This window comes from Cyprinus carpio, unplaced genomic scaffold (assembly GCF_018340385.1).
Source record: "Cyprinus carpio isolate SPL01 unplaced genomic scaffold, ASM1834038v1 S000006768, whole genome shotgun sequence".
Taxonomy (NCBI): Eukaryota; Metazoa; Chordata; class Actinopteri; order Cypriniformes; family Cyprinidae; genus Cyprinus; species Cyprinus carpio.
In genome coordinates, this window is record NW_024879362.1 from 452306 (window position 1) to 470147 (window position 17842).

At 37.4% G+C, this 17842-nt stretch overlaps 1 protein-coding gene across 1 annotated transcript in view; it reads left to right on the top strand.

Annotated features, from left to right (window-relative positions):
- The first annotated feature begins 9720 nt into the window (after nt 1–9720).
- Nucleotides 9721–17842, top strand: part of LOC109047049 (arginine--tRNA ligase, cytoplasmic-like) — an 82318-nt gene continuing 74196 nt past the window's right edge. The window contains exon 1 of the mRNA XM_042756019.1: nt 9721–9878. Coding sequence (XP_042611953.1) covers nt 9834–9878 — 45 coding nt within the window. The 5' untranslated portion in view covers nt 9721–9833. The remainder of the gene's footprint in view (nt 9879–17842) is intronic.

The window sequence follows — 17842 nt, forward strand, 5'->3', positions numbered from 1 at the left end:
TATGTGGATATAGAGAAGAGAACAGGGGAAAGATGTGTGTTCTGTGCAATCTGAATTTGACTGCTAAATTCTGAAAACAGAGGTATTAACTATTGAACCTAAAAACTCTGCATGTAATAATCTAGAACACTGCCTAGGCTTGATGGCTGCTCTGTGAATTCTTTGTCATCAGTTAGGAACCTAAGTGTCATATTTGATAGCAATCTTTCCTTAGAAAGCCACATTTCTAGCATTTGTAAAACTGCATTTTTGAGTATTTTGTTTTTTTATTGATTAACGTCTACTGTATGCTTTCATTTTTAAATGTAGAAATTTTATTTAATTTGTTTTTTACTTGTAGGTTGGATTATTGTAATGCTTTATTGGGTGGTTGTTCTGCATGCTTAATAAACAAACTCCACCTGGTCCAAAATGCAACAGCTAGAGTTCTTACTAGAACCAGAAAGTCTGACCATATTAGCCCGGTTCTGTCAACACTGCACTGTCTACCTATTAAACATTGTATAGATTTTAAAATCTTGCTTATTACTAATATTGCCCTGAATGGTTTAGCACCTCAGTATTTGAACAAGCTCTTACATTATAGTCCTCTACGTCCATTATAGTCCTCTACGTCCACTGCGTTCTCAAAACCCTGGCAGTTTACCTTGAATATCAAAATCAACTGTGGGTGGCAGATTCTTTTCCTATTTAGTGCCCAAACTCTGGAATAACCTAGCTAACATTGTTCAGGAGGCAGACACACTCTGTCAGTTTAAATCTAGATTAAAGATCCGTCTCTTTAACCTGGCTTACACATAACATACTAACACATTTCTAATAATCAAATTGGTTAAAGGATTTTTAGGCTGCATTAATTAGGTCAACCGGAACCGGGAAAATTTCCCATAACACCCGATGTACTTGCTGCATCATTAGAAGAATGGCATCTATGCTAATATTAGTCTATTTCTCTCTTATTCCGAGGTCACTGTAGACACCAGATCCAGTCTGCATTCAGATCAGATGGTCACTGCAGTCACCCAGATCAAGTACGTATTCAGATCAGATGGTGGATCAGCACCTAGAGAGGACCTCTACAGACCCAAAAGTCAGCCGAAGACCAGGACAACAAGATGAGCCTCAGATACAGATCCCCAGTAAAGACCTTGTCTCAGAAGGCCACTGGGACAAGACCACAGGAACCAGTTGAGTCCTCTGCACAATGTGAATTTGCTGTAGCCTGGAATTGAATTGCTGGTTTCTATGCCTTAGTATCCTTTCAAATGTTAAAGTTGCCACAGTCATTGCATGCTTTTATTTTCATAAACAAGCCCTAGAATCCTGGAAGATTGCTTTTAAACATAATTTCTCCCTACACACACATGTGTACAGTAGGTGGCCAACCAGAGTGTGCTTTCTGCCGCTGCGTCTGCAAAGTGCATTTGCAGCTTTTGACCACTGAGTGGCGCTTTAACCCCAAGCTATCAAAAAAAGGCATCAAAGCACATTTTCACGAATAACCATCAGCTTTGCCTCGCTGATGTGTTACATTTGACGTCTGCAGTCGGGGAAAATGAAAGAAAAATACTGTAATTAAAATATTTAATATTCACAGATGAAAATTTAGTAGGCCTACTTAAGAAGTTATGTGCGTTTCTTAGAATGAATTCAAGCAGGATAAATGTCAAGCCAAATGAGCCTGTGCTTATATTTTCTCTAAGCTTCACAATATTACACCATATTTTAGATTTGAAACATTTAACTTTTAACATTGTTATATTATCCTAAAGAAATGGTGGTTTACTTTTCATTGGAGCATTAAAAGTGGGTAGCCTATTTTAGTGAGCTAGGCTACATACATTATTTTAGTAAAACGTGAGGCCCTGTATAATTTCTAGTGGTGGGCATAGATTAAATTTTTTAATCTAGATTAATCTCACTGTAATCTTGGAATTAATCTAGATTGATATAGGCAACATGATATAGGCCTATGCACTTTTATGGAAGCAGAAAAACAAAGTTCATTAAGAACCGTGCGATTGCTTGTAATAAAGATTTAAATGCAAAAGGCACGAGAGTCGACTGTTTCTGTCAGTGGTGCTTTAATTTTAAATATTTGCGATATCCCAACAAGAAAAGTAGGCTAATTGTTGTTTAAATGTTTTGCCGCTTGCTTGAGCAGCTTATTATACAAACCTAGAAGTCAAATGCATGAATAATATGTTGTTTATATTTATTAAGTTTAAACTAATGTCTATGATTATGAAAGACTGTTACTGTTCTGTGATGAGAGATTTTTATTAACATGGTTTGAAATATAGAATGATGAACAAATGTTGTGTTTGTGGACTAAACAGCCGCAGATCAGTAGCGGACTGCAAACGCGTCCTGTGTGAAAGCACAATGAGTCCGTGCTGCTTCTGCACCACATACGTAATGCACACGGACTGCATACGCACTGCAGACGGAGTAAACAGGTGTGAGTCTTGTCGAGTTTTTTTTTGGGAAGCTTGGTAATTTCACAGTAGGCATACACACAGGTTCGAAGACTCGTTCTCGCCTACAGTGCAAGTCGTCTAGGTATACATCCGCGCTAAACGGTCACGGTGAAAGTCAACATAGCTTGCGTAGTATAGACCCAGCTCCCAACCCAACTTTGAGAATAGATTAACGGCGATATTTTTTTTTCGCCCGATAAGAGTCTCACGTTAACGCAGCACGTTAACACCGATAACGGCACACCACTAATAATTTCCCTCCTATTATTTAAATAATTGAAACTGAAAAGAATGGATGGATTGATAAAACGTCCTCACGTTTAAACTCAAGTTCTCTCATTATAAATAACAAAATGCACACGATGTAAAAAAAAGAGGTTCATTAATTGACAACTTCAGTGATTTTAAAGGGAGCCACCTTTACTTGCTTTTGTACATTTATATATTTATATAAAACTCAAAAAAAAAAAAATTGCAGCCGCACTTAAATGCAGGGGTGTGTACTAATGTCAGAGTGCAAGATTCGCGCGGTGCGAAACACAACATATTCTTATTTGCCTGCATATTTTATTTTCATTACAAATCTTGTTTGGTTTTATTTTGTATAATTGTATGTAAAAAAATGGACATGCTCTATCTAAAATAAAATAATAATAAAAAAAACTGTGAACTGCAGAATACACACATCTGTATTAACCATTTTATTTAAAAAAAACCCCACCACAATTGGGATTTCTGAAATCACTTCTACCACTGGACCATGGATTAACTAGATAAACCAAACTTCCCTTTTCCTTTGTGTGTTTCAAGCAGATAATTGTTGTGTGTTTATTATAGTGTTCTAATGCTGATCTTATAGGCCTAATATATATGAACTGGACTGGCAGTGAGCAAGCTCCTTTTTGATGCTGCTTTTCATGAATAGCCTATAAAACTGACTTGTCACACTATGCTGCCAGAAGGAACATGGAGCCGAGGATAATCGAAAGCGTCTTTATTAATCCAACACAGGGGTAAATCCAACACCGAGAACAGGAGGAAGACACACATACTTGAGTGGTAGACCCGACAAAACTGAACTGAAAGGACATGGGTTTTAAAGGCAGGATAATAGGGGAAACACGGGTGTATGGAATGACTAAATTAATGGGGACATGGAACACATGGGCAAGAAACTAGACACACCTGGAATCAAATTAACAAACCACGGGAGACAGAAACTGGGTCACGGGGCAAAACATACACAGACAGGTCCATAATTCCGACATTTCACCCCCTCCTGGAAGGTGCATCCTCGCACAGTAGGCAACAACAGGAGGCATAGGTGGGAGCTTGGGAGGAGGCTCCGGTGGAGAACGGACCCCTGGGAGGGGGCCGGCAGACAGAGACCAGGAAGGGAGGAGATGACGGAGGGAGGAGCCAGGGAGGAGACAGGAGGAGCTTGGAGGAGCCTAGTAGGACCCAGACCACATAACAGTGGCCCAAGGTGGAGCCGACAGTGGGAGGAGCCATGGAGGAGGAATGGCTGCTGACTCCAGGGGGCGGAGCAGGTGGAGAAGGAGCCCGAGGCGGAGACTGAGAGAGCCGACGAGCCAGGGGGATGCCAAGGATCAGGGGGGCCAGGGTTGAGCTGAGGGCTCTGGCGACCAAGGTAGAGGCGGAGATCCAGAGATCCACAGCAGAGCCAGAGCGACTGAGGACCAAGGTGGAGCTGGTGGGAGGAAGGAGACAAGCGGAGCTGGTGGGACAAAGAGACTAGGCACAGCCTAGTCCAGAGGAGGAGTCCAGAGGCGATGGCCAGTCGATGCCCGACCAAGGTGAGCAGGAGGGATGAGGGAGCCTGGTGGAGCTGATGGATCGATGGTTGATGGTGGAGGCGAGGGAGCTAGGAGCCGAGGTGGAGTCAGTGGGACTATGGGCCGAAGTGTAGTCCGGGCCTCAGAGGCTGGAGGCAGAGGTGAGGGAGACTCAGACCACGGAGACGCTGGAGGATGGCAGTCCCGCGGGGCTCGAACCACATAGATGGTGGGCTGAGGGCGAGCAGAGGGGCTTCCAGACAACAGCAGTGGAGGAGGCAGGAGCTGGTGGGTATTCTGGGCGAAGGAGGGGATCCATAACACACAACGGAAAGAAAAAAATTAGGAAAAAACAGAAACAAAACAGAGGAGAGACACACAATTTACTGTATATCAGTTGTGTCTTCTGTCACACTGCGCTGCCGGAAGGAACACGGAGCCGAGGATAATCAAAAGAGTCTTTATTAATCCAACACGGGGTAAATCCATCATGGAAAACAGGAGGAAGACACACATACTTGACTGGTAGACCCAACAAAACTGAACTGAAAGGACATGGGTTTTTAAAGGCAGGATAATAAGGGAAACACAGGTGTATGGAATGACTAAATTAACGGGGACATGGAACACATGGGAAAGAAACTAGACACACCTGGAATCAAATTAACAAACCACGGGAGACAGAAACTGGGTCACAGGGGCAAAACATACACAGACAGGTCCATAATCCTGACACTTATAGCACCGATGGTAATAGCACCGTTTATTTTTCAAACTCACATAAAAATTATTAATGGAACAAAAACATATTTTTGCTGTTATAATAATTAATTATTTCTCTCTGTTCTCTCTGCAATATCTGATGTAATCAGCCTGGTTTCAGTCTGTTTAAAGTGCGATAATATTAACGTTTTATGTTATTATTAGCCCTTCATGGATTCAGTCGTATATGTATTATATTTAGCTTACTGTGAATATAAACCATCAGTTTCAGAGCTTTGCATTTCAGCCCAAGCTCAACATGTTCATGCAGACAGAGACGGCAGAAAGTGCATCTGGTTTATTTTCTCTATTTTACAGAAGCACAACATTTTGTTGATATTCACGAGTTTACACAAAAATAAGGGTACACCATTTACAGTTCCAAAGGAAATATTAGTCTTATCTGTATGAGCAAAAATGATGGCATACTTCAAGTTGTTTCCACTGTTATGAAGAACAGAATGAAGGGATCGCACTGGCGCCTCTTTGTATTAACTTCCACTCTCTCTGCACAAACGCTTAGATATACGCCTAACAGTGCACTTTTAAATGTTTAAATTGGCCACCTACTGTATTCTTTGGAACAATGAAAATATATTGTCTGGTAACAAATCACTTTTTTTTCATTGAATGGGTGAATCAAAATCTTATTTGTTTCTGATCTGTTCAATGCTGACGGTTCCTTTCCTGATTTTGTGTTTTTGAAAGGTGTAACAATCTCACTATGAAATTTTAATAAGGTGACTAAGAGTATCCCTGTCAGTTTAAAAACTTTGTTTTAAGTGCATTTATGTTATGGCTGTGTAAACAACCATTTTCCTACACTTTAATGGTGTATTAGATTAAAAATGCAATAACTTTTTTTATTAAAAATGCTCTTTCTTCAACTCCAGGATGCCCCTCTAAAGCACAATCTAAATGGAAGATTTGTTATCAAAACTCTGAATTAAAACTTATGGACCTTTCCTTAGACTATTTATCCCAAGTAAAATTAAAGAAATCCATTTCAAAATTGCTCATAGATACTACCCTTGAAATGTACTTTTAACATTCTTGAGTCTATTGTAAGCTATCTTTAAAAGACTTTCTATTCTTTCTTTTTCTGTTTTCCTTATCATTGATATATCTTGTTAATTTGTGTAGCTTGTCTAACTTCATTTGATGATGTCCATTTGCCCCCTGTTACTTCATAATTGTTGTTATTCTTTTAATTGCAATAATAATAATAAAAAAAAGAGTGGAGCTCCCATAGACATAATAAATACTATATCTATGGGAGCTCCAATCCACTAGCAACACATCCGCCATGTTGGTCAGGGCAAGTCTGCCTGTGGTAATACGTCACCTCCACTAGCGATGCGTCTACCATGTTGGTCAGGCAAGACTGCCTTAAAAACAAATGGAGGTAAACTGAGGAGCTGCGTTTTTTTCTGTATAAAAACATGATAATGTTTACATTTATCAACCGATTTCAGTGGTTTGTGATCTACATGGAATTAAAAATAACTCTGTCTCCAGTTATTTAGTTAGGCTTGGAATATTATTAATTTTCGTTAGAAATTGTAAAAGCTTACACTTGTCATGCTTGTTGATTTGGATTTTTTTTTTTCTGGTAACAATTCTAATATTAATTTAGTATAACTGTATATATATATATAATCTAATGTACATTAAAGGGGTCATATGATGCGATTTTAAATTTTCCTTTCTCTTTGGAGTGTTACAAGCTCTTGATGAATAAACTGTGAACTGTGAAGTTGCAAAGACTAAAGTCTCAAATCCAAAGAGATTTTCTTTATAAAAGTTAACACTCGTCCACGCCCCCCTGAAATGGCTCGTTCTAACATGCCCCCACATCTCTACATCAGTATGTGGGAAGATTTGCATAACACCGCCCAGATGTTCATGCAAAGAAAGAAGGCGTACCTTTTATTCTCCTTGTAGTATTGTTGTTGCCGCTGCTGCAATGTCGTATAGGTGCTGTGTGTTTCACTGTGAAAGCAAAACTACTTTGTTTGGCCTCACAATATGTTAAGAGGCGTTTCCATCACATGCTTGAGCCATTCGGCCAATCACAACGCGCTGGATAACTGGCCAATCACAGCACACCCTGCTTTTCAGAGCCTGGTAAAAATTGACACATTTCAGAAGGTGGGCATAGATGAGAAACAATAATGTACAGTATGTGGAAAATAATGTGTTTTTTTTTTTTAACCTTAAACCACATAAACACATTTCATTACACCAAATACACAAAATAATGTTCTTTTTAGCAGCATCATGTGACCCCTTTAAATGAAATGAAGTTTTTTTCTTTGTGGAAATCGCTTTCTCTGTCTTCAACCTCAACATTTTAGCTTTTCTTGTGCTTTAGGTCAGAACACAAAATAATACATCTCTTAGTACTAATAATTGACCATCATTGATAAAATTTAATAAAATCAGTAAATACAAATCTAAAATTGACACACTGATATGTAGTACAAACTGTACTAAAGTGATAATAAAATAAAATAGAATAAAAATACAACAGTACAATAGCATATAAGTGATATAATAATAGATTTATAATAGGTTTAGAACAGGTTTCAATTCTTGCTTTTCCTAAGAATAGAGTGTCTTTTTAGTTGTGATGTCTAAAAAGTGATATCTTGTGTCTTTGAACTTTTATACTTAACTCCCCCTGGCCACTCCTATTTGTTTTAATTAATTTTTTCTATCCTTTTCCTTTTCCTTTTTATTTTCCTTTTCTTTTTTATGTTATTTTTTGATGATATATATTGTATGTTATTGTTCTTTGAAGAAAAAAAGAAAAGCCCAAAACCAGCCCAGTGGCGTTTGGAGGGGTGTCCCCCGGTAAAAATCGCGTTCGGGGGTAAAATATAAGTTTTTTGGCAAAGTTCCCTCGGTAAAATCGCATGGGTTAAATATCACGTTATTGGGTTTGCTTCAATCCGTGGACATGAAAAACAACCCGAGGCAGGAAAACCGCGGACTTGGCAACACTGAGTGGAGGTGACGTATTTCCTGTTCGAGAGTGGAGCTTTACTGGGTTGTGGCCATAGACATATAAATGGTTGTGGCAAGAAGGGACACAGCTCCAACCTGAAGCTAACAATACATTTAATTTTCTACTTATTAGATTGTGTTTTATTAACGTCTGCACCTACCCCAACGCTAAACCTACCCCTTACAAGAATGAAAAAATAGTAACTGTTGTTGTACAGTGTGACAAAAATTACGCTGTATTGATGCGCACATGCCCAATAGCGCCATACGTATTCCTTCTAGTCCTTAGCTCATATGTCTTTGTGCAGCCTGACCCATCTCAGTCTCAAAAAAGAAGGAAACTCCTGAAGTAAAATTACAGTCGTATGAGCAAACTTTAGAGCAAGTATCTATTATTAGATATCTGGGAGTATGGATGGACTCAAAGTTAAAATTTGGAACACATATTCAAAAAGTAATTGATAAATGTAAGAAAGGAGTTAATGTATTGAGATGTTTGGCAGGACTGGACTGGGGTGCCACAAGACACTCATTACAGAGAGTATATTGTGCATTAATTAGATCATCAGTTGATTACGGTAGGACAATTTTATGTTTCAGCATCAAACGCTTTGCTAACAAAAATTGATACAATTCAAAAAAGTCAAGCCCTAAGGGTTTGCTGTGGAGCTGTTAGATCCTCTCCTGTCACTGCAGATAGAGATGGGAGTATAAAGCTGCAAAAAGAATCACTAATGATATATCTGTATATACTGCAGAGATGGTGGCTATTTTGATAGCATTACAGTGGGTTGAAGAAGTTAAACCATCTGCTGTAGTAATTTGCTCAGATTCGTTTTCTGTTCTTATTAGTTTAATAAGTGGGAAATTAGATTCAAGACAAGATATATTAATAGAAATTTTACAAAATATGTATAGACTTTGCCAATTGAGACTTTTAGCAGTATTTTAATGGGTGCCGGCTCATGTTGGTGTGGAGGGTAACGAGGATGTGGACAAGATAGCCAAACAGGCCCTTAAACGTAATGTTATTGATTTAGAAATACCTTTGGGTAAATCTGAAATGAAAAGCTTAATTAAAACAGCTATTAAAAATATGTGTCAGGAGAGGTGGGATAAAGAAAATAAAGGTTGCCATCTGTATAATATGCAAAAACAAGTTGGTTTAGTTAGAATTAGTTATGGCAACAGAAAGGAAGATACAGTAATTTCTCATCTGAGAATTGGTCATTCTGCCCTCAACAAATCACTTCAAATGATAGGGAAACATGGTTCTGGTCAGTGCAATAAATGTGGACTTCCAGAAACCGTAGAGCATGTAATATGGCATATGAAAGGGAAAGAATTCAATTAAAAAACAATTTAATTTCTGTTGGCATAAATTCTTCAACTTTGCCGAATATACTTAACAGGTCTTTCAAAGGATACGAAGCTCTGTTTTTTTTTATTTTTTGAAAGCAACAAAGTTATATAAGAAAATATAGAAAGGTAGGGTAGGTGGTATTACATTTTTTTTCTTCTGTTTCTCTTCTGATATCAGTGCCTCATACTCCATCCCAGTAGGTGGAGGAATATGCACCAAAGCTAGTTTGCCAACCACCATTAAACGTCGAAGAAGAAGAAGAAGAAGAAGAAGAAGAAGAAGAAGAAGAAGAAGAAGAAGAAAACCCATCTCAGTAAAGCGGAAGTGACGTGCCAAAGCCGGTTAAAAGCAGTTCTTCACGTTGCCGGAGTGTAGAGTTTTTGACGTTGTGGCTGTTTGTACCTCACGTTTTTTTCTGGAAAAATGGGTGACCCCGTTGCCAACTATACTTCACGACTTCAGCAACAGGTCAGCTTTGTATTATAACGTTAAAATGTTTAGACGTTATGTTCTTATATTCATGTGTTTTTCGTGCTCTGATGTAGGACACTGAATCACGCATGCAGTATGCTGCCTTCACGTGCTATCGGAATTCTCGTAAATACGAGTGAAATTAGACGTGAACGCCTCTCAAGTCGTATTTACTACTGGGAAATTCGGGAATAATTGTGATATCAGAGTTTTCGAGTTGGGCGGGCCATAAACTTTAAACATGGTGGAGGGGACAACCATTGCTGCTGTCAATGCTATTCTCAACAACTACATCACTTTGTCTTGTCGCTAAAGTAGTGTATTTATAGGTTATATATGAACGATCATTTGAAGCATATTGTATATTTTATAAGAAGTGAAATAAGCATGTATTTGACCGAAATTCCAGAATTGTCAGCAAACTGCATATGTATCGCGGTGAATGTTTATATGATTGTCAACCAATGGGATGCTACATTTTATTCTTAAGGTTGGTTACTGCATGGTGATTGAAATCGCGCAAATGGCCTTAAGCTATTACCTAAATAAACTACGAAAAGAAACATTACGGACGGAATGGTCCTGAGAGCGGTGCACGAGCTCGCGGCGCCATCTGCAGGACAGTTAACACGTTCAAATGATTAAAAGTATGGGAAGCCAAAAGGGTCATAATTACGCCTAGATTAAACGCGTTTACATACAAAACGCCGTTTTTTACGGCGTTTAAAACGGTATTAGCGCCGTCAAATACGCCGTCCTGATAGCAGACGCCGTAAAAAACGCGCGTAAACCGTAAAAAAACGTTTTTTACGGCGTTTTTGTGTTTGTAAAAAGCGCCGCTTTTAACGCCGTCTGGCTTGCCACTGGATGAATGCACAAAAGCGCGCGTTATTTACGGCGTTTTCCTTAGTATAATGAGTCACGCCTGCTGATTTCCACAGCCAGTAATATTGAACTGTTCTCACCCAATCAATGACGAACAGAACCAGACCAGACTAATTTACCAGAGATAAACTATAAGCTGGTGTTTTTTATGTGAATTGATTGGTTTTATTTGGTAACTTTTTGTATATTTTCATCTCTACAAACATTGAACATAGGCCTATTCCACATCTTTATCCTACTTTAATGTAATTTTTAATTATTTAACAATTATAAAGCCTAGTTTATATATCATTTACTACCCTAATACTTTTTATGTATATACATAAGTGCTGGTTCAAAATATTCAATTAGCTTTGAGTAATTTAATTTCCAATACAAGAAATCATACATGATAACGGAAGTCAGAGAGTGTGTAAAAGCTGTGCAGCTACAGAAGTTGGAGGCAATGGTCCTTAGTCTTTTTGACCCCTATACACCGCTACAACCGCTTGTTCGAGCCCCGCTCCAAACTGATTCTGGTATACAGGGAGTTTATTTGCTGTTTAACAAACAAATATACGGTGAGGCATTGCTTCCACACATATCTTTTTTTTTTTTTTCGCTCACGTGATAATAATGAGTTGTGTAGTTAAAACGACATATTTTCTCGTAATAACGAGATGTTACGTCCTTAAAACTACATATTTCGTTCTCAACAACATGTCATAAAAACAATATGATTTTCCCGTTATAGATTACATAATGTGAGCAAGCTAAGCGATTGTCCGAGCTGCTGTCGCCGCTGTCCTGACATAAAAGAGCATCTGCACGCTACTGAAATTATAAGAATACACTGTTTTAAATGTAATATTTTTACTGTAACGTCATGTTTATTAGGATTAATCTCCAATCTTACTACAATATTCTATCCAATAACTGCATTCAGACCAAGAGGATATGACATGATCAAATCAAACCTGTTTTTTTTTTTTTTTTAACAATACCGACTCTGGGCTAGGAATATTTCTTTATTTGAGTGACTCAGGTTTGATTTAACGACAAATCTAAATACGAACAAAAAAAAAAAAAAAAGAGAAATGACAGTTTGATTTTATTATTATTACATCACTATTATTAATATTTCGTTCTGTCTGAAAAATGGGAAAACGAAAATTAAGCTATATTTTTCGTATTTTTTGTTTGTGGATAAAAAATGTGCTTATGCATTTGTGCGTGAGCGGCCCTGAAACGCCACTTTTCAACTCAGCCTGTCTTTACTGTCTGTCCCATTAAAGCAGAGTTCATCTGATGTACAGCTCTGCAAATTAGTCACATCGTTTCTTCATATTGTTTGGCTGTTGCGACTATATTTTTTGCAAATATAAATCTCATATAAAGAGCAACACTGCACTTCTCGGGTCGGCTGCGTCTGAGCTTCTTATCTGCATTGTCCTCGCCGCACACTCACACTCAGCGCAGCCTATTCCTTACAAAGCCTGGAATATACCCCAGGCCCAAAGATTCGATGCGACGCACGGCTCGATTCAGGTAAAGATAGCAATGTATAGTCAATAATATATAATAATCTAATAATATAATAAAAATGGGCCTAATGCCGCCCACGCATGTGAAAGAAATATTAAAGAATAGTCTAAGCTTATTTGTTTTTACCCACAAAAAAAAAACAAAAAAACTTGTGTATATAGTGTGGTTTTGCTTCGGGTGATCCTTGAAAGTGTCCCAGCTCTAGGTCCTTTCTGATGCCGTCCCCTCCTCTCTCTCCAACTCCGCTTTCTGTATGGTCCTGTACTAAATACTCATAAAATATCAACTTTGATATTTTTGACTGAAAACTGAATGCAAAACAAATCACATACAAAATGTTTGCTTTACAGTTCAATAACAGTGGGGTTGGAAACAGAGTGCACAACACTATTCATTGAACACTTATTTAATGTTTTCAGATGAAAGTTTACAATATTATCAAATTATTCACAAGCAGTGGGTTTCAGAGCCCCAGTTACACTGTTTTAATCAGAAACCTAGCTATACAGTGTATTTAGTAAAACAAGTCAAATCAAATTAAGTACATTTTTATTAAACCAAGTAAAATCAAAACCTATCACAAAAGGTCAATGAATCTCCAACAAAAGTGACAGTGTAGTGTAGCAGATGAACAATTCCTTAGCAATGTGCCAATAATAAGCTGGATCCTTGATGACTCTACAAGGGGAAAGAAGAAATGTTTTACTGAAAAGTTCTTAAAAAGCAGGGTTTCATTTTATACCATTACTTTAAACCAGTGGTTCTCAAACTTTTTATACCAACCACTTCAGAAAATATTTGGCTCTCCAAGCAGCACCATAATGACCAACATTACATTTCAGCAGCGTAGTAGACCTAACTATTCAGCTACAGGTCTGCACAGTTTTACACGAGGCGGTTTTATTTCTAATAAGAATATTTATTGTTGTCAGCCACTTCAACATGGTAAATACACAGTTTGAACATTAACACTGTACTGTGCTTACATACCGGTAAATGAAAAGAAAAAAAAATGATTAAATTAAAATGTGTTGTACCAAAAGTGAAATAAAAACTGTACTGTACTTAAATGTAAAACAACAACAACACCACCAAAAAACAACTTTACTCAAATAAAGATCAAATGAAAATGTATTAACGTTCATTAATGTTTAATTTAGTGATTCCTCTTCGTACCACTAGAGGGAGCCTGAGTACCACTAGTGCTACTCGTACCACACTTTGAGAACCACTGCTTTAAACCATTTTTAATTCATTTAAATTGTACTGACATTTGCAATTATCCAGAAAATTCGAACAGAGTATCACGACTCAGATTTGCTGAAAATAAAAATTTAACAGGCAAATATAAAATAATTTGGCACCGACTATACTACATAACAATTGGCCGATTGGGTGAAAACTGTTCAAACGTACTGGCTGTAGAAATCAGTGGGTGTGGCTCATTATACTATTAGCAAAACGCCGTAAATGACGCGCGCTCTGTGCAACCAAAACGGCGTTTTTTTACGCCGTCATATGGCAACATGAATGCCGTAAAAAACGGCGTTTTCATACACACTAAAACGCCGTCAAATACGGCGTCATTGACGTATTTTCGCACGTTTTTTATGGCGTTTGTTATCACAACGACGTATTTTGCGGCGCAAATACTGTTTAAAACTCTGTATTTGACAGAATATTTATTTCTTTTTTGTTGTTGTTTAGAACTTACTTAATTTAGTTAAGTAATTTAACTTTTGTTGTCGAGGCAGCATCTTTATTTTCAGTTTAAGTTTTTCATCTAATAGATTTGTTTTATTTTTATTTAAAATTTTATTTTATTTCATTTGAGCCTTTAAAAAGTTTTAGCTAACAATATAGCAGCACTGACATGCACGTGCAATTGTATTAAGTCACCCACATGCACTTCTCTCTGCTGTTAAAAAAATGTTTTTTTATATTATTTATTTGAGTGACAAACGGTTTGATTTTATAATTATTATTATTATTATTGTTGTTGTTTTGTTTTGTTTGAGAAACGGAAAAATGAAATTAAGCTAGATGTTTTTTTTTTTTTTTTTTTTTTTGTGGGTAAAAACAAATAAGCTTAGAATATTCTTTAATATTTCTTTCACATGCGTGGGCGGCATTAGGCCCATTTTTAGTCCGATTATTATATATTATTGACTATACATTGCTATCTTTACCTGAATCGAGCCGTGTGTCGAATCGAATCTTTGGGCCTGGGGTATATTCCAGGCTTTGTAAGGAATACGCTGTGCTGAGCGTGGGTGTGCGGCGAGGACAATGCAGATAAGAAGCTTAGACGCTGCCGACCCGAGAAGTGCAGTGTTGCTCTTTATATGAGATTTATATTTGCAAGAAATATAGTCGCAACAGCCAAACAATATGAAGAAACGATGTGACTTAATTTGCAGAGCCGTACATCAGATGAACTCTTATTCTGCTTTAATGGGACAGACAGTAGTAAGATTGGAGATTAATCCTAATAAACATGACGTTACAGTAAAAATATTACAATACATTTAAAACAGTGTATTCTTATAATTTCAGTAGCGTGCAGATGCTCTTTTATGTCAGGACCGCGGCGACAGCAGCTCGGACAATCGCTTAGCTTGCTCACATTATGTAATCTATAACGGGAAAATCATATTGTTTTTATGACATGTTGTTGAGAAAGAAATATGTAATTTTAAGGACGTAACATCTCGTTATTACGAGAAAATATGTCGTTTTAACTGCACAACTCATTATTATCACGTGGGCGGAAAAAAAAACAAACATTATATGTGTGGAAGCAGTGCCTCACCGTATATTTGTTTGTTAAACAGCAAATAAACTCCCTGTATACCAGAATCAGTTTGGAGCGGGGCTCGAAACTAGGGTTTATAATTGTTAAATAATTAAAAATTACATTAAAGTAGGATAAAGATGTGGAATCGGCCTATGTTCAATGTTTGTAGAGATGAAAATATACAAAAAGTTACTTAATATTTCCTATCAGTTCACAGGCACTTCTGCCGCTTAAACGATCTGTGGTAAATTAGTCTGGTCTGGTTCTGTTCGTCAATGATTGGATGAGAACAGTTCAATATTACTGGCTGTGGAAATCAGCAGGCGTGACTCATTATACTACAAGGAAAACGCCGTAAATAACGTGCGCTTTTGTGCATTCAGAACGGCGTTTTTTACGGCGTCCTGTGGCAAGCCAGACGGCGTTAAAAGCGGCGCTTTTTACAAACACTAAAACACCTTTTTTTACGGCGTTTTTTATGGTTTACGCACATTTTTTACGGCGTCTGCTGTCAGGACGGCGTATTTGACGGTGCTAATACCGTTTTAAACGCCGTAAAAAAACAGCGTTTTGTATGTAAACGCGTTTAATCTAGGCGTAATTCTGACACCTTTGGCTTGCCATATCAAAGCGCCAAACACGAGCAGAATCAACGCTGAAACGTGTTACTCGACCTGGTGACTTTTTATGAATTCTAGTGCTGTCATAAAAATCACAACGGTTGTGCTGTAATTATATAATAGGCTGTAGTGTGACGCGCTTTGCATTTGGGAACGCAACGTTTATAAAATCTGTTGCTGTTTACAAAGAAGTTTCAGTGTCACATAATCCTTTAGAAATCATTCTAATATGCTGCTCAAGAAACATTTCTCGTCGTCAAAGTTTTCAATTTCAACATATTATAAAATGTAATGTTATTCCTGCAATGCAAAGCAGAATTTTCTTCCTTATTACTCCAGTTTTCAGTGTCACATGATCTTTTAGAAATCATTACAGTTTATTTGACTCTCAATAAACATTTCTGATTATCAATGTTAAAAACAGTTTTGCTGCTTAATATTTTTGTGGAATCTGATACTACTCAATCATTTCTATAAAATTTAAAAGAGAGAGAAATTAATTTTATTCATCATGCATGAAAGTGACAAAAAGTGAGTTAAGACATTTAAAATGATTTCTATTTAATAAATACATTAACAAATTTAATATATTCGATGAATGCAAATAATGTTGATCATTAAACTTTATATTTATCCAAAAATCCTGAAAAATAAAGTGAATAATTTCTGAAAAAATAAAGTGCATCGCAAAATTGTTTCCAACATTGATAATAATCAGAAATGATTCTTGAGAGTCAAATAAATTGTAATGATTTCTAAAAGATCATGTGACACTGAAAACTGGAGTAAAGGGGCGGTCACACTGCACTATTCTTTCCATTGACTTCCATTCCAGGGCTCCAAACAAAAAAATCGAGTAAGGAGCCATTGGCTCCTATAAGAAAAAAACTTAGGAGCCAAATAATTTTTTTAGGTGCCACAGAATAAATGTGTTTTATTTATTTTACGATTTTTATTTATTTATTTACATTTCAACATTTCAATCATACTGTCATGTGTTTATGTCTCATCTTTTCTTGACTTTATCAGCATTTTAATCCATCTTGTAGATGACCTGGGAACTAAGGTTCACTTAAAGTGGGAACTAAATGTCTTTTCCAGCTTGAAATCTACAGTCACAAAGAATTGTTCATTTCACAGAATCTGTACCAGTATCATGGAGCATAAGCATCACTTGACCACTGAGTGTAGCTTGGGCTCCTCCTACATGAGACATTTCAGTAAGTTGTACTGTAGGATCTCTTATAATATAGCCTACCTTTTGATGTTAATTCATGTTCATTATGTACTATATTAGTAAAGAGAAAGATTAAAAGGGTTCACTTGCCCTTGAACTGAGGCGCTAAAGCGACCGCGTCTGCTCCATTAAGGAGCGCCAAAACTGTATTGTTTGAATTTTGTTATGAATTCGGAATAATTTTAAAGCTGGTACTTTTTATTAAAAAGTTACAAAGCACAGAGCTTTTTGCGATTACTGGATGGCAGTTGCACTTCAAATAATGAAGCTCACGCATTAAAAGAACACAGACCAAGATCTTGTTTAGAAGAAGCCATATTAGTAATTAATATAATGAGAATTGTTAACGATATTGCCAATATCCACACAGCTGACAGCTTTACCTGTTCTAGTTTGTTCAAGTTGTGCACAAAATAGACGCTGTATTTTCTGCACTTTCCCTTCTTACGTCTCCGTAATTTCTCTCTCGCTGCACAGCGGAGCTGCGTTTATCAGACTGTGTGCGTCAGCACTGATGTGCGGCAGAGATGAGGACTGTTTGAAACTTCCACTAAAACTTTAATGTGCATCGTCTCAGTTTAATATATAACAAAAGATTTGATCGCAAAACAATTAGGAAAAAAGTCATTACATTCAAATTTTGAAGTTATAACATGTAAATATATACCCAGATAGCAATAACACTCGGGCTGATTCTGGCTGAAATGCGTCGGTTCAGTCTCGGCATCGGTGAGAAGATAATGGGCCAGAGCCGCGCCGACTCTACAAAACACTTCTGGCTGACAGACGGCTTTTTCTCTATGGGCCGATCTCGGCTGAAACACGCGGCAGGTCCACACTCGGTGTAGTTGTGTGTATTAACCTTCGGTCCGAGTTTGTTTTTATCACAGACGGGGCG